The 25,300-nt window shown below is 39.6% G+C and overlaps 1 protein-coding gene across 12 annotated transcripts in view; it reads left to right on the top strand.

Moving 5' to 3' along the window:
• The first annotated feature begins 368 nt into the window (after positions 1-368).
• Positions 369-25,300, top strand: part of LOC143298205 (CUGBP Elav-like family member 2) — a 34,801-nt gene continuing 9,869 nt past the window's right edge. For 9 of the 12 annotated variants that reach the window (XM_076610994.1, XM_076610992.1, XM_076610986.1 and 6 more), the window contains exons 1-9: positions 369-455; positions 2,556-2,746; positions 3,987-4,069; positions 7,029-7,089; positions 8,216-8,347; positions 10,067-10,146; positions 16,897-17,031; positions 17,742-17,808; positions 18,371-18,436. In XM_076610994.1, the coding sequence (XP_076467109.1) occupies positions 2,569-2,746; positions 3,987-4,069; positions 7,029-7,089; positions 8,216-8,347; positions 10,067-10,146; positions 16,897-17,031; positions 17,742-17,808; positions 18,371-18,436 (802 nt within the window). In that variant the 5' untranslated portion in view covers positions 369-455; positions 2,556-2,568. The remainder of the gene's footprint in view (positions 456-2,555; positions 2,747-3,986; positions 4,070-7,028; positions 7,090-8,215; positions 8,348-10,066; positions 10,147-16,896; positions 17,032-17,741; positions 17,809-18,370; positions 18,437-25,300) is intronic. The other 3 variants (XM_076610988.1, XM_076610993.1, XM_076610987.1) reach the window with 1 other exon arrangement.

The raw sequence follows: 25,300 nt of genomic DNA, 5'->3' as shown, positions 1-25,300 counted from the left end.
TAATCAATGATTTTCAACAGGCATTCAACTTTTACGATTAAAACCGGCCAAACGCCGGCTAATCGATACAGAGGATCAGTACAGCCGGTAGGCTACTGACACACGGCAGCCGGGATTCAGCCACCTGACGGTCTCCATAACTAGAAAAGAAGAATGAAATGGACATTCAGTGGGTGAAACTCCCATGTTTATTAAAAGATAAAAATCAATAACGGTGCCAACAGTACCGTGGTCTTTGAAGCAATGGAAGGACTTTAGCAAGGACCCCACATTGGATCCCCCCCCACCCCCCACCCCCGACAAAGCGCCCAATCCACGATCGCCAGCAACACGTGCATTGGCTCAAGCGTTGTTGCGCATTGGCTTGTGGGAATGTAGTACCGCCGTCCGCCATTTTGTGCAGCGTGTTATGTGTTTGTGCTGTCCTGTGTCTGTTTTTTTCACCTGGAAATAAGGTAAAAACACAATCCATGTAAGAAACCTAAAGTTTTGAAGACCAACGCCTCCATGATTCTAGCTGAGTACAGTGGTGAACCTGATTATGCAAAACCTACCTGTTTTCAACGGTCATGCCGTCGCGACCGGAAAAAAAGGAAAAAAAAACGTGCGCACTGCGCGTCATTCCTCAATGTTCAGTGACCAGTGTTTGCGGCAATTTAAGCACTATTTATGGTCAAAACCGGGTTATTATGAAACAGTTTGGCGTATTTTGTGAAGACATAAGTGGGTGGTATTAAATCGTCGAACTGAGCGGCCGTTTTCAAACAGTATTTTGATGTACAATGTAGCAGAAAGTCGGTGAACTGTTGACCCCGACTGACCTGAAGAAACCGGCGACTCTTGACTTCGGTCCAGTTATTCTCTTTAGAGCTATAAATTTGTTGGTCTGATTATTTTGTAATCACGGATAATTTGGGAGTGATCACCTTCCTACCCATTCTCTCTTAAGAACCCATTTTGATTCCTCATATACAGAAAGTTCCGGTTTCTACATAAATTGTATGGAGTCTAATCTGAGATGAAAAAAAAAAGACGTGCAATGATAAACTACAATCGGATTTTGGCCTATAAAGTATATGTATCAATAGCTAGTGTTTAATCTTGAATAGTAAACACAGGAATCGATCGATTGAATCTAAATTCCGTTCTTCTTGGGTCAGTTCAACTAGTGTTGAAGGGTCATCGGGTTCATGCATGAGTACAAATCTACTGATCTCATTAAAACTTGGGAATATTTATTTCACAGTTTCTATTAAACATGCATGAATGATTAATGATTGTAACGAAATACCAGTGTGTGTGGGTGCCAATGGTGTGTTCATGCATACAATTCATGTGTTTGTATGTTGTGCAAGAAACCTCTAGCTTAAATAAACAATACATGTGTATTTAAAAAAAAAATTTTTTTTTTATAACACTATGAAAAGTGAATGGTTCCAGTTTTCCAAGCAAGTGAACATGCAGACAGGCAGTGATTCACCCTCCCACCAGCATGCCCTGCCCCCACCCCCTTTGTTCCAACATAAACAACATGGTGCAAATTATGTAGTATGAAATAATGAACTAATAGACCACTGGAGGGTTTGGGCAGGGACACCTAATGATAACTTGAAATCGTGAGCAATACCAAAGGCAGTTGACACAGGCAAAAGCAGCAAACATGCTATTCTCCATTTCTTCATTTGATAGCCTCCATTGCTGCAACCAAACTGCCCAGTGAAGTGCCATCATATGCACAATAAAAACAAACAACAAAACATGAAGCAAAAGGTTGAGAAAAAAAAAAAAAGCCTGTTGCTTCACACATTTTGCCTCTCTTGATTGTCTTTGTTGCTCGTAATTTCGGAGAGGAAATCAATTTGGAGAGCATATATCATATGACATGCCTCTGTAAGTCATGTAAGCACGGAACTCTCCAGTGGTCTGTTGTGTCCAATACTTAAATGTACATTCTTATTCAAACCTTCACTGGTTTTATGAACAAGTTTTTACAATTGACAAAACTAACCGGATGACAGACACTTGTAACAGTACATGATTGCCTGTCAGTGGATATGAATTTTAGCATTGAGTTCTCAATAAAAAACAGTTTTCACTGTTCTTCTTTTCATATGAATTATGAAGACATACTTGGTTCTGAGGCCCTTGTGTAGAGAAAGATCTTGGCAGATAACTTTATAGTTTTTACAAAAGAGGCTAATTGAAAAGTTAATCCCACCTTTTTTTTTTCTAAAAAGAATTGATCATATTTGTCATTTGAAAAGGTGGATGAGATATTTTGACAGAAAAAATATTGTGAATAAAAAGTCAAGGAGATACACAGGAGAGGAATTTTATATTTAATTTGGGAGACAGATGATCTGATAACGGAGGAATTTTGCAGTTATCTTTTTTGTGTATGTGTTGTATCTTCAGGAATTGTATAAAACAGCAAAATGTGCATAATAAAGTTTGAGAAATATTTAGTGGCTATTTCCATGGTTTTTGTTATGAATTTTAAATTCTTCTGTATCTACAGGAAGTCCCATGTTTTCCTTTTTTTTATTTTGTTTCAGCAACACAAACATCATGAATTCCGCCAGCCAAGTTACATCACAGACAGAACCAGATCCTGATGCTATAAAAATGTTTGTGGGGCAGATCCCCAAGAACATGGATGAAAATGATCTCCAAAAAATGTTTGAAGACTATGGACCTGTTTATCATCTGAATGTACTTAGAGACAAGAACACTGGTCAGAGTAAAGGTGTGTCCTTCATTTTTTTAATTTTTTTTTTATGAGCTCCATGTTCCATTTTTTAGCTGGAATGGAATGACAGTTCTGATTGTAAATCTTTTCCTTAAACAATTTCATTATTTGAGTTGTACTTCGTGATACGATACTGAGATTGTTTTAGGTGTGGCATACCGCACAGTGTGATAGTGATTCCAAAAAAAAAAAAGATAGAAAAGCAGAATGTGCTTATTCGTTCCCAGTTGAAGTACGTTCAACTTCAAGATGTGTTACTGTTAGATATGTTTGTGACTGTGTGTTTAATTAATAATGTACATTTATATAGAGCCCTTTCTGTCTCAGAGTTCATTTGAATTAAATGTTTTCTTTCTGATATATACTGTGAGCCAGGTTTGCAAAGGCTCTAGTTTTAGTGCTGCATTCTTGGGGGGCAATTGCCTTTTTGGAACCATCCCAACACTGCCCTGAAACCCTCTTGGGCAAGAGAGTGGGGATGTAAACTGGGAAGACACTTTCCTTTATAATGAAATTCAATCCCAGATAGTTAGGACAGCAGTTGCCTTCTCTGCTGTTCTAATGGTCATATTTGGACACGGATGACTATCGTGAATACACACTTAATTTTATGATTTTGAACATTGTATGTGTTAAAATATAAATGGTAAACTTCAGTTTAAAAAAATATTTCTTTGAGTTGGACTGGCCACAGGAGAGATTTCACCTTTTTGTAAAACTAAATAATTAATATGTGTGGAATGATTTATTCCAGAGAAAGAGAATGGTTGATAACATTATCATGGACAGTTTTCTGTGACAACATATTTCTAGAATGACTGAAGTTGTTTGACTTATGCTCGGTGCCATTTTTGAAAACTATTTTGAACTGAATGGAGAAAGTCTCTTGCCAATGCAAAAGCTGGGAAAGCACTTCCATTGAGCTGGGCAACAGACTATGTGCATAAGGTAAATTTATCCCACTTGAAAATACTCGTCTTCTCATGAAAACCAACTGAACTGGCCAGAAAATACATGTATATGTTTGAAGTATTCTTAAAAAAAAGAAAAGAAAAGCAGATGTAATATGCAACTGGTATTGTGAAGAATAAAAACACTTCTTCACTACTTCAGCAGTGCCTTGATTTAAGAATGAATTGTTAATCTTTGACTTCATAAACTTTTTTTTTAAAGAAAGTGTGCGCAGAAAGAGAACATTAGGATGTGGTCACACATGTTGCATATATTCTGTGTCCAGGTTGCTGCTTTGTTACATTCTACACACGGAAAGCTGCTTTAGATGCCCAGAATGCCCTTCATAATGTTAAAACTATGCCAATGGTAAGTGCAGATGCCATCATGGATTGATTCACTTCATTATAATATAATTTTACTGAAGAAAGATGCTTAAATTTGTTAAAACTAAAAGGGACAACTAAGTTATATTTCAAAGACTTACCCAAGTTACTGCTATATTAGTTTCTGATAGAATGTTTTTCATTGTTAGTTAAAAGATGAAATGAAAATGAATATGGAACTCAGTAACAATAATAGTATACTATACGTAAAAAAAAGAAGAAGAAAAGATCTATGCACCTGGAGTACTAAGTTCCATATTCATTTTTGACTCACTTGTGTAAAGAAAGTGAGTCTATGTTTTAACCCAGTGTTTAGTTGTCTGTGTGTGTGTGTGTGTGTGTCCGTGGTAAACTTTAACACTGCCATTTTCTCTGCAAATACTTTGTCAGTTGACACCAAATTTGGCATTAAAATAGGAAAAATTCAGTTTTTTCAGTCATCTTGTTTAAAACAATATTGCACCTCTGGGATGGGCACACAAAAAAATTTTAAAAAAAGCCAAATTATATGCAAACTGGATTTACTGTTATATTTATTTATTTTTTTTATTCTCTAAACTTGGCACTTTGATCTGATATTCTGACACAACAAGAGCATTTTTATCATTTTTTGTTCAAACAGGAACTTCTTTTGCTAAGCATGGAAGTTATATTTATTTTGCATGTCTTTGGTGCAGATAATAAAAAAAAGGATAATTAATCTGTAATTAATGCTAGGGGGCTTAATTTGCTTTAAACTGATCTTTCTCATCTTAAACATTACATTTTGAAATTATACTCCGTACATAAAAAGCTTGTGTGTTTTACTCTCAGTGTACAGGGCTTTCACTATGTTCATTCGCCCAAGTGGTCTTTTTCGGAAAATATTAAAATCAATACAACAAGTGGACTTTATAGATCTATTGGCTGAGCCCTGAAGGTCATGGGCAAAAATCAATTGCGTAAACATATTTATACATATTCAAAGTGCGTGCTCATATTCTTCGCGAACGCAAACGACGCCATTTTGTTTCAAGTTGTTGACCTGCCCATTCAATCCTATATTCAATGGACAATACACGATAACATGTGATAGAAAGTTGGAGAAGGAGACGTTAAATATTTATTCAGAGAAAGATTTGTGAACGCTTCACCACTTACTGGATTATCCCCCAAACTGCCATAAAAATATCCACAGAATCAGTCGGAATTCACAGTTGAAAATAATAAACCATGAGAGTTAATACCCTTGAATTGATGAAACGTAAAAATTTCCTGTCTTGACTTTTCTCAAAATGAAGTCCTTTTCTTCATACGACGTTTAGAAGTACTTGTACTTGGCTCTACATGTTATTAGTTTAACAAAATACTGAATTTTCATATCAACTTTAAAACTATAAAACTAGAATGAACATAAAAGAGAAATTGAATCGATCGTGTCAACCGGGTGTAACTAAACTTGTACATCTATCTAGATTAAGAGAAAATGGCTAAATGTTGCAGTGTGATTGCGGTGATAGCCACGTCTCCTTTACCTCGGACTTAAAAAGAATTCTTAATTGCCCTTAAAGATTTTTTTAATGCCCAAGATACACCAGAATAATATGATTTAAACAGCGTTCTCACTGTGAATACCACAATCGATTTATCGCCCTTTAAAAAAGCATGTTGAAATATATTTTTGAACGTCAGCTGAGGAGCCATGATAGTGTAATGGGTAAGACAGTTTCTTTTCACCTGAACATGCGAGGTTCGAATCTGCCGTTAGGACTTTTTTTTTTTTCTTTTTCTTTTAACCCGAAACTTTATAATAACAAATACAGAACACATTTTAACGATTAGATGATTTTTTGATTTTTTTTTTTTTTAGTGTACATGTATCACAAGTGAGTCTTGAAGGCCTTGCCTCTCTTGTTATTTTATCTTTTAACTAACACTAAGCGTGTTGGGTTATGCTGCTGGTCAGGCATCTGCTTGGCAGATGTGGTGTAGCGATACATGGATTTGTCCGAACGCAGTGACGCCTCCTTGAGCTACTGAAACTGAAACTGAAACTCAACTAACACTGAAAAAACATGCTCTCATTATGTTAGAAACAAATCTTAGTAATAGTTACTGTATACAATACATTGAAAAGAAAAAAGAGAAGAAATATCAATGCACCAGGAATACTAAGATCAGTCACATCAGTAACAAGCCTTTATCCTGACCATATTGTCATTTTAAAACAGACACTTGAATTAGGGTGTTGCTTTATATTGGTCTTTAGTGAAATGATTATTCTTTCCAGATAGCTTTTGTACACAACAGTAATCAGCATTAGTATCTCCTCTCTGACATTTTGGTCAAAAGGTCAAATTCTTTAAGCAGTTGGCTGAGTTGGCATCAGATAGCTAAGGTGATGTGCTTTTCATTTGTACAAGTTAGTAATGCAGGTGTGGACAAAGAACTTCGTATCAAAAGTCAAAAGTGTAAATGTTATATATAGATATGTTTTTCTTACTCATCTCTGTCTCTGCCTCCCCCCCCCCCTCTCTCTCTCTTTCTCTCTCTCCCTCTCTGTGTCTCTCACTGATGAATTTGGTGAATGATACCAGTTTTATTCTGAAGATTAACATAGTGTCAGAAGCTTAGAGCATTGGAGTAGTAACTAAATGTATGAAATGAAAATGACACGCTCCAGAGTTTTCTGACTGTTGCTGTTAGGCCAATTGGCCTAAGTAAGTTTGTGTTCGATGAACAAATGAGCAACATCCTTGACTGCAAGTGCTAATCCTTATGCATGCATATGACGTGTAGTTGAAGGATTGGTTATTTGATCAATAATTATTCATGCTTTGATTGGGAAATATATTCCTTCTGAGTATGACAATGCAAGGATCCCATATGTTGTAGAATGTGTGTATTTTTCATCTTTGGTGTCTTTTGACAGGACTTTAAAAAAACAGCAACTTTTGTTTCAGATGCACCATCCCATACAAATGAAACCTGCTGATAGTGAGAAACGTAACGGTGATTTAAATGGTAAAGTTTTGTTTATTTCTTCTTTATATTTTACATGTTCTGTTGTGTCCTGTGAATCCTAACTGTGCATTCTGTTCTTCATGTTGTCACACTACTAATAATTGTTTTGGATTGCGGAGAGTGAAGAGTTGTCCATGTTTGCATTCCTCCCTTGATCAGCATGATGCACAGAACAGTTGTGTGGAAATTATTTATAGAGGAGACTGCTTAGTGTTGGATGGTGATATTGAAGGTAGAATCCAGTTTGGGCAACATAAAAAATCTGGTAAATGTGAGCAGTGTCTTCATTCCCAACCAACACTTTTTTGTTTTATTTCTCTGTTAAGAATTTCTTACTTGAAGTGTTTCAACAGAAATATTCACTTGTGTAAATTTTCATGTCCAGATAAATAGCTCTGTCAGTGACTCGTTGAACGTTCGTGAAGCCTGCTCAAGTTCCATTTTTGCAAGCATTGCAAAATAGCCTCTTGAGGCATGCTCACTAATTTTCAGAACAGGCAAATTGTTAAAATAATGCCTCAGGTCATGAAACTGTTCCCGGCTCTTCACACACAGACGGTTCCCTTGTGCACAGAACTATTGAGCGACACAGTCTGTTGGAATCACCCAAGTAAGTACAGTATGACTATCCGTATGGAAGCAGTTTGACAGTCAAAGAAAAAACTCAGTTTACAAGCAGTAGTCAAAGTGTTCACGACACAGCATCTTGTCAGTGTGGACTGAGAAAGCACAATGACTAAAAATACCCTGATGTCAGTATACCCCTTTTTTGAATATTGTTGATTTGTTGACTCGTGTGTTCACCCAATGTGTGTGTAATAATCCTGTTTTGGTTTGTGTTTCAGTTTGTCTTATGCATGTGACTGTGTGGCCATGGTAAATACACATGAACCGTAAAAGCTTTGAATCTGTTTTTGTTTGTTTGCATTGATTTTGTTTTATTGGCAGCCTGAAATGTCAACATGATGCTCTTTTTGTTAAGACATACAGAGAAGCATTACCAAATTACTGCTCAACACACAAACTCAGCACATATACATACACTTCAGGTATGCATGTGTTTGTTTCTGTTATTTTTGATGGTTTCCCTTTAATCTGAACAGTGGCTTGCATCTTTGTTTTGCAGTGGAGGAACGGAAGCTATTTGTGGGCATGCTGAGCAAGAAGCTGAATGAGAATGATGTCAGAATGATGTTTGCACCCTTTGGAACCATAGAAGATTGCACAGTTTTAAGGGACGCTACCAGCACATCTAAAGGTAAGTCTTCAATTCAGTGAAGGAAGGCTGTGAGAAAGTTGGTGTTTTTGTTCCTTGGCCTGAGCCAGAGGACTTTTTGATGGACATGTCTTCACAGAGGTTGCTACCGAACTGTATTAAGTCAAACAGTTGTACTGGGAGTACTCATAATAGGTCTCTCTATTAATCTTGTAATTGCTGAACCTTGATGAAAGAGATCATTGTGGCGTGAGCTTGAAAGGGAACAGTTTTTGTGCACGTATTGTTTGTTAATTGATTTTACTGTGCATAAAATAATGCAGTCCCAAAAGGAAGTCCAGGTACCCAGTGTGACTGACATCCTGACCTTGTAAGCTTGGTATTACCTCATTGATTGACAGCTTCACTGGTGAGCATGCTCATCAGCAGCAGTCAAGGGGTTAAAACCAAAAACCTGTTAAGCTTAGCAGGTTGAGATCAGGGTCTTCAGTGGAATTTAGGAAACAGGAAAAATTCTTGACAGAGCACCATAGAAAAACTTTAGATGAAGCTCACATTTCATCATAGTTTCATTTTACTTGTGTGGCATTGGTGACAGCACAATCTCTTGGAATTCAAGGCCATGGCCTGGAATATTAGGATTGAAAGCTTACAGGTGTAAGAGACAGGTCTTGCATCATATTTTCATTAAACTTGATCCAGTGGTTAATTATGGTGAGACCAAAAACCTTGCGGAGAGTGCAGGTCAGGGGTCATAGTTCAAGGACACACCATGCCATCAATGGAGAAACAACAGATTTAAAAGTAAAAGACTTTGCCATCATAATTATGCAGTCGATTAACTCAACAAGGCACAGTACACAGTTGTTCTGGCCCTTTTGTTAGGCAAACAAATTACCCGCCTTAGAGGAAACGGTACCCAAAACAGGAGAAAAATATATTGTTTGCACTCTCCTGCGAGTGGGTGGAAAACCTTAAAAATTCAGTTCAACATCTGATGCTCTTTGTCTCTAGTCATCATTTGTAAAGGGAAGATATGCAATGAGCATCTAGGTTGTAAATGCTTTAGAACATTGATAATGTAACAAGTGTGCAGTCACCTGATTATGTTCTTTGCATCGGTTTATTTTCTTTTCATTATAACACTATTTAGATGAATACACACCTCACACAAGGTCATCTAGTATGTGCAAATATGAAAATATGCAAAATGAAAGTGTTAATAATACTACAGTCTGGACATTCAAGGAGGGGTTTGGACATTAGGATGTGGGGACTTTAGTCATTTTACAATTTAAAAATAATATGTACAATATAAATTGCAGAATGATATATATATATAAAAAAAAAAGAAAGAAAAAGTATATGATAATTTTCCTGCAGAATGGCATTGAACTTAGTCAGCTGATGTTACAGTGTACGAGAGGACAGGAGTGAACTGGGATGGGGGGAAGGGTGTGTGTTTATTTTGTTGGAAATAAACTGTTTAAAATTAACACTGTATGTAATTGATGCCCATCTTACATTGCCTATGGACCCTAGTAATGGAACATTGATACCCATCTCACATTACCTATAGATATAATATCATCTCTTTTTCTTAAACAATTGAAGATTAGATTCATCTGCAAAATGTTTCCCAAGATGCCACAAACTGAAGTGCAGTTGTTACGTGACTCAATGTAATTTTTTTCTTTGTCTTGTCATGTTTGTGTTGCTTGTTTCCTTAAGCACTTATTTGTGGTGTCTTGTGTCTTGCAGGGTGTGCATTTGTCACTTTTGCCAGCAGAGTTTGTGCCATGAATGCTATCAAGGGTATGCACCACTCACAGACTATGGAGGTACAGTGTGTTGCGGGACAGGGTCTGGGGTATTGGATAGCGTTATGATTATTGTAGTCATTTCTGTTATTTGATTGTTCTTGTTGAGAGCTGTTGCATTTGTATTGACAAGTAAAGAAGCATATCTTAATGATGGGACACACACTGATGTATGTTTACACTCTGTGCATGCATGCATATCTGACACTGAAAGCACATGCTTGCTTTTTTTTGTGTGTGTGTGTGTGTGTGTGTGTGTGTGTGTGCGTGTGTGTGTGTGTGTCTAAAATCAGAAATGCATGGAAACATTGAAATCTCTGCCAAGTTGTCAGATTAAAACTTTTTCGTGGTCATAGACAAACACTAACTGTGAAAATGAGTTTTATTTTATTCCAGGAATTAATAAACTTTCATTCGATCATAGTTGTTTGTTTTTTTTCATCGGAAATAGCAATTTGAAAGAAAAAGCTGATCAAAACATGAACAGAAGTATGGGTTAACCTCAAATTTTAGTGACACATCGATGGAGTAATACCAGTGAATTTACTACGCACTGTTATTCAACTGAAAATTCTCACTGATTACTCAGCATGAGTGCAAATGCATGTATGATCATCAGCAACGTATTAATTAGAAAGCGCTAGTTGTGCTCGCAGATCAAAAGATACCACTTCAGTTTTCAGTGGGATGATCATAAGTGTTTGTCATGAACTTTGACCTGACGTAATTTTCCAGGGATTTTACAAAGGGAAAGATACATTGTTGTGACGTTATGAACTTAATTCAACATGTTGCAAAATTTATGTTTTCTTTTGTTTGAAATAAGTTTTTCTTCTTCTGTTTCAAATAAGTTTTTCTTTTTGTGTTTCAAATATTTATGTTAGATGTCTTTGTAGAAATAGTTTAAATGCTTTTAAAATGCAGTTTAATTACACATACTTAACCGTGACCCAACTAGTGCAGACTCCGGCAGGGGTCTGACATTCCTGTCCTGTGCAAACTACTATCCACCTATGCGGAGAAAACGAAAGCAACTACGGCTGATAACCTCCCGGAAGTAGGTAATCTCCCCTTTGTCCCGCTAGCTAGCGCCCTCTTTTTCCGGCAGCCATCTCGACGCCTGTTCCTGTGCACTGCATACGGCTAAGTTTTTCCGTATTTTCTCTCTGTCTATCGATTCTTTGGCGTCCTTGTTGTTTGTCTAATTATGTCTTCAACCCGGTCGCATAATTATGTGGCTCGATTGGGCGATCGGGCTATAATTAAGGCGCGATCGCAATCGATTCGCGGACACTCTGGGCCCTCTACTTTGGGCTCTCTAAACAACAACACCAACCCACAGCCTCCACTTCTTCCACTACCTCTGGTCGACTCCAGGCCCCCACTGCCTCCGACATCTTCTCCGCCGACTTCTAGGGGTTCGTTACCCCATACTCAGGTCAGTGGTGCCATCGACAGTATTCTTTTTCATCCGCGAACGGACTCGACGCAATCAGTGTTTTCTCGGACCTGCCAGTCTGCAGTGCCCGAGTAGATCTCCTCTATCTCTTTGCCAACTCCCACGATATCAACAATGGAATGTGCCCCAATCCCTTTGGGAAAACAACACACGCTGGCTTTGGATCCGCACGCTGGACAGGGCCTTATGTGCGATGTGTCCGTGGCGGCAGCTGTGACATCGGCTTACGCGCCCCCCACGCGGCATGCCTCTTCCGTCTCGGATCCTATAGCAATCGAGGCGCTTAGGGATGCCCTCCCCATGTGTAGGGAGGAAGGTGGACCACTAGGGGACACGCTCGGCCATACACGTGTGCCCTCCCCCTTGTCTCAAGCAGTCGATCCAAGGGAGGCAACTCCTGCTTTGCCGCCCGTTCCGGTCACCACCGCAGTTACTTCCCTTGCACTGACATCGCCCTTTGCCTTCAGTGCGGGTGCACACTGGTCAGCACAGCCGTGGTTCCCCGACCTACTCCACCTCGCTCACGTTCCCCCACTCCGCCTTCACATCGGCAGACACTCCCTAGTCCAGCCCCGCTCCGGCATTCCCCATGGAAACCCAGAGGTTCTCAGCCTACACGCCTGGCTACTATGCGGGAATCTCTGTCAGCACTAGGCGCCTCCTATGACACAGCTGACCTTGTGTACAGGTCACATCGCAAAGGCACTCAAGGTGTTTACTCTGCACACTGGAACCGCAGGCTCTCCTGGTGCTCAACCCACTCAGTCAATCCCACACACCCATCCAGTATGGATCTCGCCAACTTTCTTGCCTTCCTCTCCTCCTCCAAAGGCCTCTCTGCCTCTGCAGTACGTGTCCATCGCGCTGCAATCAGCTCCACTCTTCGGCAACTGGGCGGGCCCTCTTTCTCAGATGACCCCCTGCTCAGGGCACTGGTTCGAGGGGCTTCCCTCAGTCACGCACATAAATCCCTCCGGACCCCTTCTTGGGACCTTTTTCTGGTCCTACAATACCTCCGCAAGGCCCCATTCGAACCCCTTGCTATAGCTCCTTTCAAGCTACTCTCCATGAAGACACTCTTTCTCATCTCACTCGCCTCAGGCAGGCGGTGTAGTGAGGTTCATGCTGTCAGTGGCATCACACAAGATATAGCCTTTGAGCCGGACGGATCTATCTCACTTAGATTCCTTCCTGAATTTCTTGCCAAAAATCAAACTCCCAGTACACCCTCTCCCATTCTTTTCATCAAACCGCTCTCCTCTATACTGGCCCATGATGATGAGGACAGATTACTCGGCCCGGTCAGGGCCCTGCGCATATACCTTAAAAGGTCGCGTCCCTTCCGATCATCCAAACGACGCCTCTTCATTAACTGGAACCTGGACCATCCGCATGACATTAGCAAGACGTCCCTGTCTCGATGGATAGTCAATGCAGTTAAAGGCGCGTATGCAGACGTAGGATTGAGACTTGATGCCTCCTCAGCCAGAGCACATGAAGTCAGAGCATGGTCCTCTTCTCTTGCCTTAGCACACTCAACACGGCTGCCTGCCTGGATGCTGCCTGCTAGAAAAACCCTGCCACCTTCATCGACTTCTACCTGAGAGATGTCACACGCCTGCGGGATGATGGCTCAAGAGGCATCGCTTCTGTGGTAGTTGCACAGCAGGCCATCGCAGCACACAGACAGTAGAACAGGCGAGCCCTCCACCTTGTTGGGCTATTCTGCACTAGTCGGGTCACGGTTAAGTATGTGTAATTAAAGGAAATTTTCTATCTAAAATTACGTTTAAACAACATACTTACCGTGACCCAAATTTAAGACCCTCCCGTCCTCCCCGCTTCCTGTTCTCCCTGCTGGCTGCGCTGGTGATGGCATATTGCCGTCAAAAGAGGGCGCTAGCTAGCGGGACAAAGGGGAGGTTACCTACTTCGGGAGGTTATCGGCCATAGTTGCTTTCGTTTTCTCCGCATAGGCGGATAGTAGTTTGCACAGGACAGGAATGTCAGACCCCTGCCGGAGTCTGCACGAGTTGGGTCACGGTAAGTATGTTATTTAAATGTAATTTTAGATAGAAAATTTCCTTTTCAGTCATTCAAAAGTCAGTTTAAAATAATTGCCATGATGTGAAAGTTATGAATAATATTTAAGACTAAAAAAAAACAAGAGGCAAGGCCTTCAAGCAAGACTCACTTGTGATACACTTAAAAAAAAAAAAAAAAAAAATCTAATCGTTAAAATGTGTTCTGTATTTGTTATTATAAAGCTTCGGGTTAAAAAAAAAAAGAAAAAAAAAGTCCTAACCAGATTCGAACCCCGCCTGTTCGGGTGAGAAGAAACTGTCTTACCCATTATAATATCATGGCTCCTTAACTGACGTTCTAAAATTTAATATTTGAACATACTTTTTTAAAGGGCGATAAATCAATTGCGGTATTCGCAGTGAGAACGCTGTTTAAATCATATTATTCTGGTGTATCTTTGGCATTCAAAAAATCTTTAACTTAACTCACTCCATACCAAGAGTTTTTGCCCTTGCGAATCCCAGAAAACCCAGGGTTTGTATAGGATGGGGAAAAAATTCTCAGAAAAACAAACACCCAGACAATTGAAATTTAATATGTGTATTCAGTGAATGTTGTTCCATATTTGTGCAAAAATTTAAATTATTTACTCACCATCTTGTTGTTGATCACGGTGTCCATTTTTTGTGTATTTTGTAGCATTTCTGCACCAATCAGAAAGGTATACCAAGTGTCCTTGAACAGCTTACAAATGTTCCACATCACATCCTAACACTATTTTAGGAACTGAAGACCTAGTACATGCAATGAAGTATGAACAGATGGTGGAGAAAGTTGAAATTCATGCACACAAAAAAAAAATGCGGTCTCTACATAAAAAAGGAGTTCACTGTACGCAAAAACCTGATGTATTATCACTGACAATAGTCTTGTCTGGAGTGAAAAAACTCATGGCAGGTGATGTTGAGTCCTGGGCACAGCTTCACACACAGTGGAACTCCATATTTTAGACACCAGTTGGCAGTTTGGTGTCTCGGTGTGTTGTGGCGCTTGAACAGGTCTTCACAGACCTTGCACTTGCAGTAGCTGGTCATTCATATCCACTCCAGCCATGTTGGTGATGTAGTCTTGTACTGCAGCTGGCTTCTGTCTTTCAGGACAGTGCCGTGTTGTCACACTGACCATGGTAGTTGGCAGCTTTACTGTAGTCAGCACATGAACTAGCTTTTTGTCCTGCCACTTCAGCACAGCAACATGACCTGCAACCATACACACATACAAATGATCATGCAGGTCTGACTCTTTCTTCTTCTTGTTGTTTAAATTATTTGTTTGCTTATTCCCTTATTTATTCTAAATATTTATGTGAATGGAAGTATAATGTGGTGTTTTTTTTTTACATGTAGTCAAAGAAAACCACCTTAGATTAAAAAAAAAAATTTTTTACAATATTACAAACAATAATGACAGTATCATCAGTATTAGTACTATTACTGTCATTTCTATAGAACCTTGTTCATGTTGACATCATTTTCACGTCAGTAGTATGCTGAGTGCATGTTACTGTAGTAGTAAATACAAAAACAAGTATGTAACCAAATCTAGTTTTATTTTTCATCATGTGTGTCAGAAAAATTAGACACCAAATCAGATCTAGATCATCTTTCACAGGGGAATATGCACCTGGGTATGAAAGTGTACAAAACAAACATGGATTAATTCTCTAAGGTTGTCTCCATTTGTTTTGCCCAGCGAGAAATATACCTGTTTTATTTTTTTTACTACATGTTTGCAAGTTTATGACTAGGAGTTTGGTTATAGGGTGGGAGGAGCTGAATAAACAAGATGTTCATTCACCTGTCAGTGGTTGACTGGAAAAAAATGTGTGCTCACTGAATTACTGGAAAAAAATGTGTGCTCACTGAATCAGAAGGCTTTTTGAAATGTTTCTCCCCGAAAGCAGAGTATGACTGCCTATATGGTAGGGTAAAAACGGTCATACACGTAAAAGCCCACTCGTATACATACAAGTGAACATGGGAGTTGCAGCCCACGAACGCAGAAGAAGAAGAAGAAGAAATATGTTTGCTATTCAGAGTTTTGATGAACAAGTGATAGCTGAGAAATTCTTGTCTGTTGTCATATTGTGAAAGAAAGAAATTTTGTCACAAAGGTCATGGAATTTTTGGATTAATTCCATTTTGACAACTGTATGAGAGACAGGAAAACCTGATATGCTGAAAAAATGTATATGTCTTGAAAATTTTTATATGTCGGGTAATTCCTCAATCACAAATAGTGGTTATGAGATTACTTGAACCTTTTAAGAAATTACATCATTCTTGACTTCATCAGTATTATGTTACTGAAATGTCATCTGTCATGACTTTAGACAATTCTCATGCACTGTTTGACATAACTGATCTCACATAGTGATTCCTCAAGGCCTGACTAAGCGCGTTGGGTTACGCTGCTGGTTAGGCATCTGCTTGGCAGATGTGGTGTAGTGTATATGGATTTGTCCGAACGCAGTGACGCCTCCTTGAGCTGCTGAAACTGAAACATAGTGATTCAGACAGGCATTCTGTTGATTTATTTTACAGTGATTTAAGCAGTGTGGGGACAGCAGTGACATCACTGGTGTCAGTTCACTGTATTTCATGCTGGTCAGGTTAGAGATAAGTGTAGTCGCTGGCTTCCAGTCAGTGACTTCCTTTTGGTTTCTTTTGGTTTGTCATGGCTGCTTCCCCCATCATCAATGTATATAATCTGTAGAACATGTGATTTGGGCTTTGATTGGTTTATACTGGAGGATCTGTTGACTTTACCTGACAGATTTCATTGCTCAGTCGATCTAAGTTGATCTTGTACAGCATCACAGTGAGAGTTTATTATTTCAGGAGTATTGTAAAATTGTGTTTAGTTTCTGCTTTACTAGGAGAATGGTAAGATTGTGCTTATTCTGCTTTACAGATACTGAGATAGTTACACTGTCTTTGCTTATTCTTGGCTTTATAGCCAGATTGACCAAGATAAGACACTTCGTCGACAAGGACACTTGAAAAGCCCTGTCAGAAGCATGGAAATAGGTTTGGCTTTTGGCACCTCTGTGATTGCAGCCACTGGATGTTGGCAGATACGGAGAGAACAGTTTGGAAAAGATGTACTTAGTTGAGCCCTGGATGATGTTACTGTCAGTGGCCAGGCAGTTAAGGAGTTGCTATAATACTTATGTTGTGTGAAATCTGTGCTCTCAGCAGTTCAGAATTGTGACTGTGTCATTGCAGGGTTGTTCTTCTCCCTTGGTGGTGAAGATAGCAGACACACAGAAGGAAAAGGAACAGAAGAAGATGCAGCAGGTTGCATCCAACTTGTTTATGCAGATGAGCAATCTGGGTGCATTGGGACCACAGTACCTCGCTGTAAGTACTTTCAAAATGTGTATATATATAAGCATTATTAGAATCATATCTTTTGTGTATGTTTCTGTGAATGAAGAAGTTTCTGTGAATGGTTTGTGATTATCATACCAAGTCTCCTAAGCTTCTTCAGCTACTGAGATTTATTTTATGCATGTTAGTGTATGTGCAAGAGTTATGAAATAGAGTATTGATACCATGCAGTGAATTCTTTGTTTTCTTGCTGCCAATTCAAATGATGGTTTTTTTTCCATCAATTTTTTTTACAGTTTGTTTGGGTAACCTTGTGGTATGGTAAAGATAGGACAGACATACAAGAAACTTATAAATTTTGTAGATAATCTAAATCCACATGCATATGCATGCTTGTGTGTGCAAGCACACACACACAGTGCACACACTCATGCATGCAATAAGTAACAGACATGCTCACTTGTGTGCTTGCGCATGTGCGTGCACACACACACACACACACACACACACACAAAAGGAGGACTCTGATCGATCAATTGTTAGTGAATGTTGGAGCTGAATCCTTCACGGAAGAAATGATCATGTGTGTTCTACCTATTCTATTGCCAGTGTGCAAGTGTTGGCTCAAAAAGATACGAACTGTGAGAAAGTACAGTGTCCTTCCATGTCTTGTCTTCACTACACCAGGTGGAAATATAGCTGGTTAGCACCTCATGATGGTTCCCATTATCCTTTTTCAGTTTCTGCAACAGGCAGCAGCTGCAGGCAACATGGGGAGTGGTAATTTCAACATGGGAAACATGGGCAGTAAGTCTTTCTCACTGTCACTTCACGTGTGTGTGAATCTGTATGTTCAGCGCACGCATCTGTCTGCCTGTCTGTCTCACACACTCGATCAGTGTTTTTTAGTTTCTGCTGCTTAAATTTTGTGTTCATTTCTAGCACAGTTCAGCTATTATTGTATTGAATCAAGATGTGTGTGTCAGAGTATCTTGCAATAATCTCCTCTTTGTACTTTGAACTCATTTTGTTGCACAAATGGTTTGCTGTCTCTGTCTTCCACTCCCCCATCTCTTACACTCCAGTTCTTACAATTTGTATTAATTTTAGATGGTTCTCTGACCTTATGTTTTTCCCATCAGGTTAGAGGCGAATAGAGCTCCTCTCTCTCCCAACTCTTGAGTTAGGCCACACCTACATTATCAGTTATCCCTCATAAGTTATTGAAACTCGGCGCATTTGTTCTTCACAATCATCGTCGTTTGTGAATGTGTCCATGGTGTAAACTGGAGCTGTCACCACTCGGTAAACAAATGAGAAAATATTTCCACTGCCATTCAGTAAACAAGCAAGAGTGTACTCCTTCCAGATGCTCTGAATGCAGTGGGGGTTCAGCAACTCTTAGCCGCCGCCGCAGCAGCCGGCAACAACCCTGGTAAGTTGGTTGTTGTTGGGGGGAAGGCCGCAGTTGTTGAACTAACTGTCTGCTGCTGAGTTTGTCAAATAAATGATACAGGTTCCTCCTGATGAAGTGTGTTGATGAGAGAGGTTTCAGTCTTCTGGTTTGATGGTCTGTGTATGTTGCTTTGGTTGTTTGGCTTTTTTCTTTTGGTTTTAGTGTTCTTTTTGGTTTGGCTGTGTGAAGTCTGTTTGCAGTTGTTGAGTCATGCTGTGGAAGGAAAAGGGTACTAGCCAGTGTTACACGTTCAGTTTCTGTTGTGAGGCTGTTATGGCGAGAGAGAATTACAAGGATTGTTTTCTGTCACTCATCAAGCACAGTTCCGTCAGTTGGGTTTACAGTTTTCCTCTTGAAAGATGTGTCTTTTAAAAGATATCTTGCTATTTTGGGAGGTTTCAAAAGTAGGGTTTTCTTTTTCCTTTTTCTCCTTTTGTATATTTTGAAAATATTTTTTATCGCAGCACACATTTAAGCATGTTACCAGTATTTGTGCTTAAATTAGTGCACTGTGTGTCACATTGCACAGGTGTGGCTGTGTATGAGGAACTCAGAAAGAGCGGCATGGGTATAATGCCACTGAAACAGTGCAGATGATGGGGTGGCCCAAAAAAGAAGAAAAAAATGCATAGGCATATTACATCGATATTATTATATCAACACAGGAAGGTAGTTGTGTGAAATTTTTGACAGCAAAACATTTTCCTTCGCTATGTTTTTTTGTTGTTGTTTTTTTGGTTTTTTTGTATCAGTGTACAGTTTAAGGAAAAACAAATATTTAACGACATATACTTAACCGTGGGCCAGGAAAAACAAAGATGGTAATTTCTGGATTTCTAGAGATACATTGTTTAACCAAAATATCCTAACCAAGTGAGAGTTTACATCAGGTTTTTCTGTATTTGGTCAACGGAGTTATTGGCACCTGGCAGAGCTATAATTTGGGAATAAAGGTTAATGGCTTGGCCTAATCCTCTCTCATGGTTTTAACCTTCCCCAAGTACCCATTCGCATTTGGGTGGGGTGAGGAAAAATGATAAGACACAACACCATGCCAAAATGGGGCCTTGAACCCTAATCACTGGTGAACACTGGATTCTGCCACAATGCCCCTGTAGATTCTGGGAATGGCATTGTTTTATTCAGTTAATGGCAGCACAACCAGTGGGTATCAATTAAACAGTAACTCCACAGATACTGCTTGTTCATGCGGTTCTGGCCATGGCCTGCTTTGTCTGCTCTTTCAGTCACTGTTACTCCCATTTTAGCTTTTGTGCTTTTGACAAGTTAGTCTTTAGACTGTTTGCCTGGTGTTCTGTTCTTAGAGTTGACGTTTTGTGTCGGCTTGCATTACATGAGTTGTTTTGACAGTTCTGGTTTTGAAATAACATTGTCGCCTGTTTTTCTTTTTCCTAGCAACAAATATCAGATGTGCAAGTCTTGTAAGGAAGTGATAACAATTTTGTACTGTCACTAGGTCAGGTGTCTTATTTCTATTAGGGTTTCCATGATTTTTGGAAAGTTGGGAAAAACTTGAGGGTCATTTTCCAGGTTGGACACTTAAGACTTTCTTTTTTTTTAACTCTCTCCGGACGAAGGAATGCGTGAGCATTCCTACATAAAATGTATTCGGTTTCAGACGACGGAATGGAATAGCATTTTCAAGAAATAAAAATCCATCACGCGCTGTACACGTGATTTTGTGATTAGCCAAGCAGAGTGCGCTATTCTGGGTCACTCCACAATTGAATGGTATGATTGGCCAGCCTGCCATGTGTGGCCTGTCTCACACACGCTGACAAAGTCACTGACCGGTCGTCTGCTTGCGTGCCAGCCTGTTAGCAAAGCGGGCTCTTCTCAAAATGTTGTGGAGTGAACACGGCAGCGACGGCAATGTTTTAGTGTTGCCGAAGTACTTGAAATGCTACAAACTGAAGGGTCGGACGTTGAAGGGGTGGATGATGATGAAGAAGAAAGTGAATTTAATGCAAAAAGCAAGCATGGGTATGGTGATTCGGGGTGAAAAATTGGCATTATTTTCTACATATGGCAAAACTGTATAAATAAGATGAGAAATTTGATTTTTTTTTTATGTAATAGCTCAACACATAATAAACCAGTTCTGAAAGTTTCATTTTCTTACTCTGTATTTTGTATTTTTTGTAATTTTTTTCCAAACCCTAACAAATGGGCAGTCTGTGGGGAAAAGCAAGGGAGAAAACATGCCGTCCCGAGTGAGTTAAAAAAAAAAAGAAGATAGCAGAGCTTGTGGACAAATTTGCTGAATTTCTGACAAAATCTTAAAAATGAAGAACCTGTCAGTGACAATGATTCCAAATGGTTTGATGGTGACTGTGTTGTGTTAAAAAAAAAAAAAGAAGAAGAAGAAGAAGATAGGTATGTGGAAGTCCTTTTGCTTATACTTGCATTTCTGATTTTGTTGCCAATTTTCACCAGGTTTCTTTGTGAAAAGCTTTATGAAAAGTTCTGTGGACTTCACACACACACACACACACACACACACACACACACACACACACACATACAAAGTGCGATTGCATTGGAATTTGGGTGGATGACATCAGTTGCTGCTGTCATTGTATTCATGTCTGTTGTTAACACAAGATCACTTTGTAAGCTTTGAGACTGCATGTATTTGATATTTTGTTTTTTCTGTGTGGAAGGATGTCCACAGTCTTGAGCAAGCATTTTGAAGATATTACTCTTGCCTTCTTTGGAAAACTTTGAAGAATTGCTGAATCAAATATGCTGTTGTATGGGACAGAACATGAAAGGAGCATGTAACTCAAGACAGGATGGTAAAAATGCTTTAAAATATTGGCCAACGGAAAACCTCCTCTCTCAGATAGTTTTGCAATGAAATGAATGAATTTGTGCAGTTCATAATTATTGTCAGCAATGTCCTCTGTCACACAGCTCTGTCACACAGCTGTTAAAAGTGCGCCTGAAGCTCCAAAGTGAAACTTAAAACAAAGCTGTTTTGACTTGTTCCCAGCTGGTCTACTATGTGATTTAATAAATGGTTGTGAGGCATGTCCTCTGTTATGAAGCACTTTCGCGATTTTTGTTTGCTCTGTGACGAGTGGTAGAGATGCATCTCATTATTCCAAGAGTTGCACAGTGAAGCAAAAAGGTTTGAAGTCATTCTGTCTATTTATCTGTAACTGTCTGTATGATTGTGTGAGAGAGAAATACCCAGAGAGAGATTCCTAACGTAATAACAGGATACACCAGTTTGAAGCTGTCCAAAGCACTTCATGCTCCCATCATCATCTGTATAAATACTTCCCCTTCTCAGTTTTGATTACATGGAAGGAGAAAACCTGAAATATGTGTTGCCATAAGATTTTGAGCTCAGAGCTGGTATTTAAGATTAAAAGAAAAGAAAAACAAATTGGACCCAACATTTGATAACAGAGGAGACTGGGAGCATTGTAGTTGGACATGATATTTTGTCAGGGCACATGGATGGACTTGAACACACAGAAATAGACATTCTTGCTTTGATATCAGACAAGTCACATTTGGTTGTGAGCAGAATATTTGAATAGTTGTTAGACAAGTGTACATGATTATTGCTGTGAGTATTGAAGGCTTTGCTTGTTCAGTGTCATTGTTTTTATATGGTGAAATCCTGGTTGTGTGGCTGATAAATCCACTTATTTATTTATTTATTTTTGTGATAGTTGCGTCGGACTATAACCATCAGAACAGCAGAGGATGCAGCTGCTTTGCCCAACTAGGAAGCAAGCATTTGTGGGTTTTAGTCCCATATACAGACGTAGATTTTGACTCCACCCCCTAGAGTAGATGTGGGGTGGTGGTCTTGGTGCTAGTCCTTTGGATGAGGGATGAGGACATACGGTCCTGTGTGTCATTGGATTCCTCCGGGTCTGTTGGTTATGTGTCAAAGCCTGGGTCACTGCAAGTGCAGGGCACCCACTTCTCAGCGAAATAGCTGATTCCAGCGAAAAGTATAAATGAAATCCAGCAATAATAGAAGAACAAAAAATCAGCAAAAAAAGAAAAAAAAGTAAGTGGCAGCTGCAAGAGCACCTAAACCGAATCAAGTCTTATTTGTTTAGAATTAAGACTAGAGTGATAACTGGAAATACTGTTACTGTGAGACACCACTGAAGCTATGAAGGTGAAAACTGAGAAGTGCTGGTATATGTATCCATAATGCCTTTTTCATCCCTGCAGATGTAAGATTGATGGTGCACTCTTTGAATTGTATGATAGTCAGTCGTGTCCGACTATGACCATCAGAACAGCAGAGGAGGCAATTGCTGTTCTGACTATTTGGGCTAGAATTTGATTTTAGTGGAGAGTGTCTTGCCCAAGTACATCCCCACTCTCTCGGCCAAGAGGGTTTTAGGACAGTTGGCGTTGGGATGGTTCCCAAAGGCCAACTAGCCCACAAGGCTGCAGCACTAAGAGCCAGTGCAATTTTGCCTCCTAGTTTGAGAGTCATAGTCCTTCACAAAAGACTAAGCTGTAAATGGTTTCCCATCGACAGGAGAAACCATTGATAATACAGCTCTCACTTTGCTGTTGGCCCAAATGTAAACTTATGTCAATCTGTGATATAAGCCGAGTGTTGGGCCTCTTTGATTTTTAGATTTATAATAATAGCAGTAAAGTGCTTTAAATGTGCTCCCATTTGCGTCAGATTGCTCTGTTTTGATTTAATTTTCAATTTTTTTTTCTGGGGGAGCATGGCCATACTAGTTCCAGTGTAGCACTTTTAGACTTATATAATAACAGACATAAAAGAACCTGTGGCAGTGAAAGGTCTATCATTGGCAAAATGCTATTGAAAAATACACTTTGATTACAAAACAAATACATTTGCAGACAGAAATGATTCGGGGGGGGAACAAAAACAAAAATGAGTGACACTATACTGTAGACATATGCTATCCCATGAGAGAGCAGCCTGAATTTTACACAGGAATCTGTTGTGAAAGAAAATAATACAGTACAGCAGAATGCATTAAAATTTTTGTCCTTTGTACACTTTAACATGGGCATTTTCTCAGTGTGACAAAAAACTAAAAAGACTGCTGGAAAAGGCAGTGACAGAGAGGGGAATTAACCCCTTGACTGCTGGTACATTTTGCTGTAGCGTATGCTGAGAAATTTTTCAGAAAAACAAGAAAAACACGCCAATGATCTTGATTTGTTTATATTTCAAAAAGTACTGAAGATAAGTGCATAAAAGTACATATCAAATGAAAGGAAAGTGAACCAAGATTTTGTTTTTAACACTCACATGTTCAAATAATGAGTCAATCTGACACAAAAATTCTATAAAATGAAAAAAAAAAAAAAAAAAAAAAAATCAGGACTGTCATTCCATCATATAGGTGCTACAACATCAACCAGGTTATGAACCAGTCTTTCTTGTGACTGTTGTAATCAGCCACACACACTGTCCAAGGCTGAGCAACTGTGTCCAGGTCCATAAGATTCCTAACACAGTCCACACAAAGAATTGAAAGGGTTTACTCACCCAGCATCTGTCGCCAGTAAAAACGCTGTGTGTGGTACTTGCGGAAACCATCTTCAAGACACAGTGCTGGTTTGCTAGGGCAGTCTGGGCGGTAGAACCTCGCATCCTTTCTTTGCCCTTTCTTCCAGCAGACTGCACCTCCTTTCTGGCTGGGCCTTGTGTGGGGTAGGTGGGATGACATCAGTGAAGTGTCGTCCACACAGACAAACAGCGTGGTCATCTTCAGAAGTGTCTAGTCTTGGGCACCAAAAATCATGGCACTAATTACATTCTTCTTGAAGTCCAGGAATGCACTGCGGTTGCCTGCTTTTTTGTAAAGGATATGTGCATTCACCATGGCAATTTGTAGAAAGCGCACACAAAGCTATTTGTACCACTTAGGGTTTTCCTTGTGGCATCGTAAGGCTGCAACTGTTGGTCATGAGGATACATGGCACCTATGTTTTTGTTATGATCCAGAATTGCTGGAGGCTTGTTTACTGCCCTTTGGTCTTGCTGTTGCTGGTCTTAAGCTGCAGATTTGTGGCAAGTTGTCAACTCCAGATGGTCCAGGGCAAAACATCATGATCATTACCATGCTGCATACCTGAAACACATTGCATAAAAGACTAATTTTGTTGGGTTTTTTTGTTATTTTTACAATATACATTTTGTTATTTTTATAATACACAGTTTATGAAACTGTACCATTTTATTTTTGATTGTTTTCAGACGCTGAAATACATACACACACTCGCCTACTACCACCCCTCCCACAACACACACACATACTGAAACTGGTTCATGGTATGCCACGCCCCCTTCATTCTCTTTCTCATACAAAATAAAATGACAGCACACACACACAAACACACACACACACACACACACACACACACACACACACACACTTCTACAAATGTTGCATTTACAAAGTAATTTAGGCATACAATTATGCATATTATTCTCTGATTTCAGTTTTGTTTGTAAACATCATCTGCTCCCGCCCCCCCTCCTCCCTTCCCCCCCCCCCCCCCTCCACCCCCCCTCTCTCTCACACACACAACAAACCAATACACACTTGGGAAAGATTACACAGAAAGAGGCGAGCGACACTCACACTGTCGTCAACAATGAGCCAGCCAGCAGTGTCAGTCACACACAGTACACACACTGTCTCTCTCACACACACACTGATCAGTGACTGACAAAACCACTTTCCATGGCTAACACGTTCAGAACACACACAATGCAGTTATATTCATTGTTACAACAAAGAGAAAGCATGTAATAAACTGACAAACTTCGTGAAAACCCACACACATCTT

This window comes from Babylonia areolata, chromosome 23 (assembly GCF_041734735.1).
Source record: "Babylonia areolata isolate BAREFJ2019XMU chromosome 23, ASM4173473v1, whole genome shotgun sequence".
Taxonomy (NCBI): domain Eukaryota; kingdom Metazoa; phylum Mollusca; class Gastropoda; order Neogastropoda; family Buccinidae; genus Babylonia; species Babylonia areolata.
The sequence above is the reverse complement of the archived record's forward strand: the minus strand, read 5'-3'. Positions and strand labels throughout refer to the sequence as shown.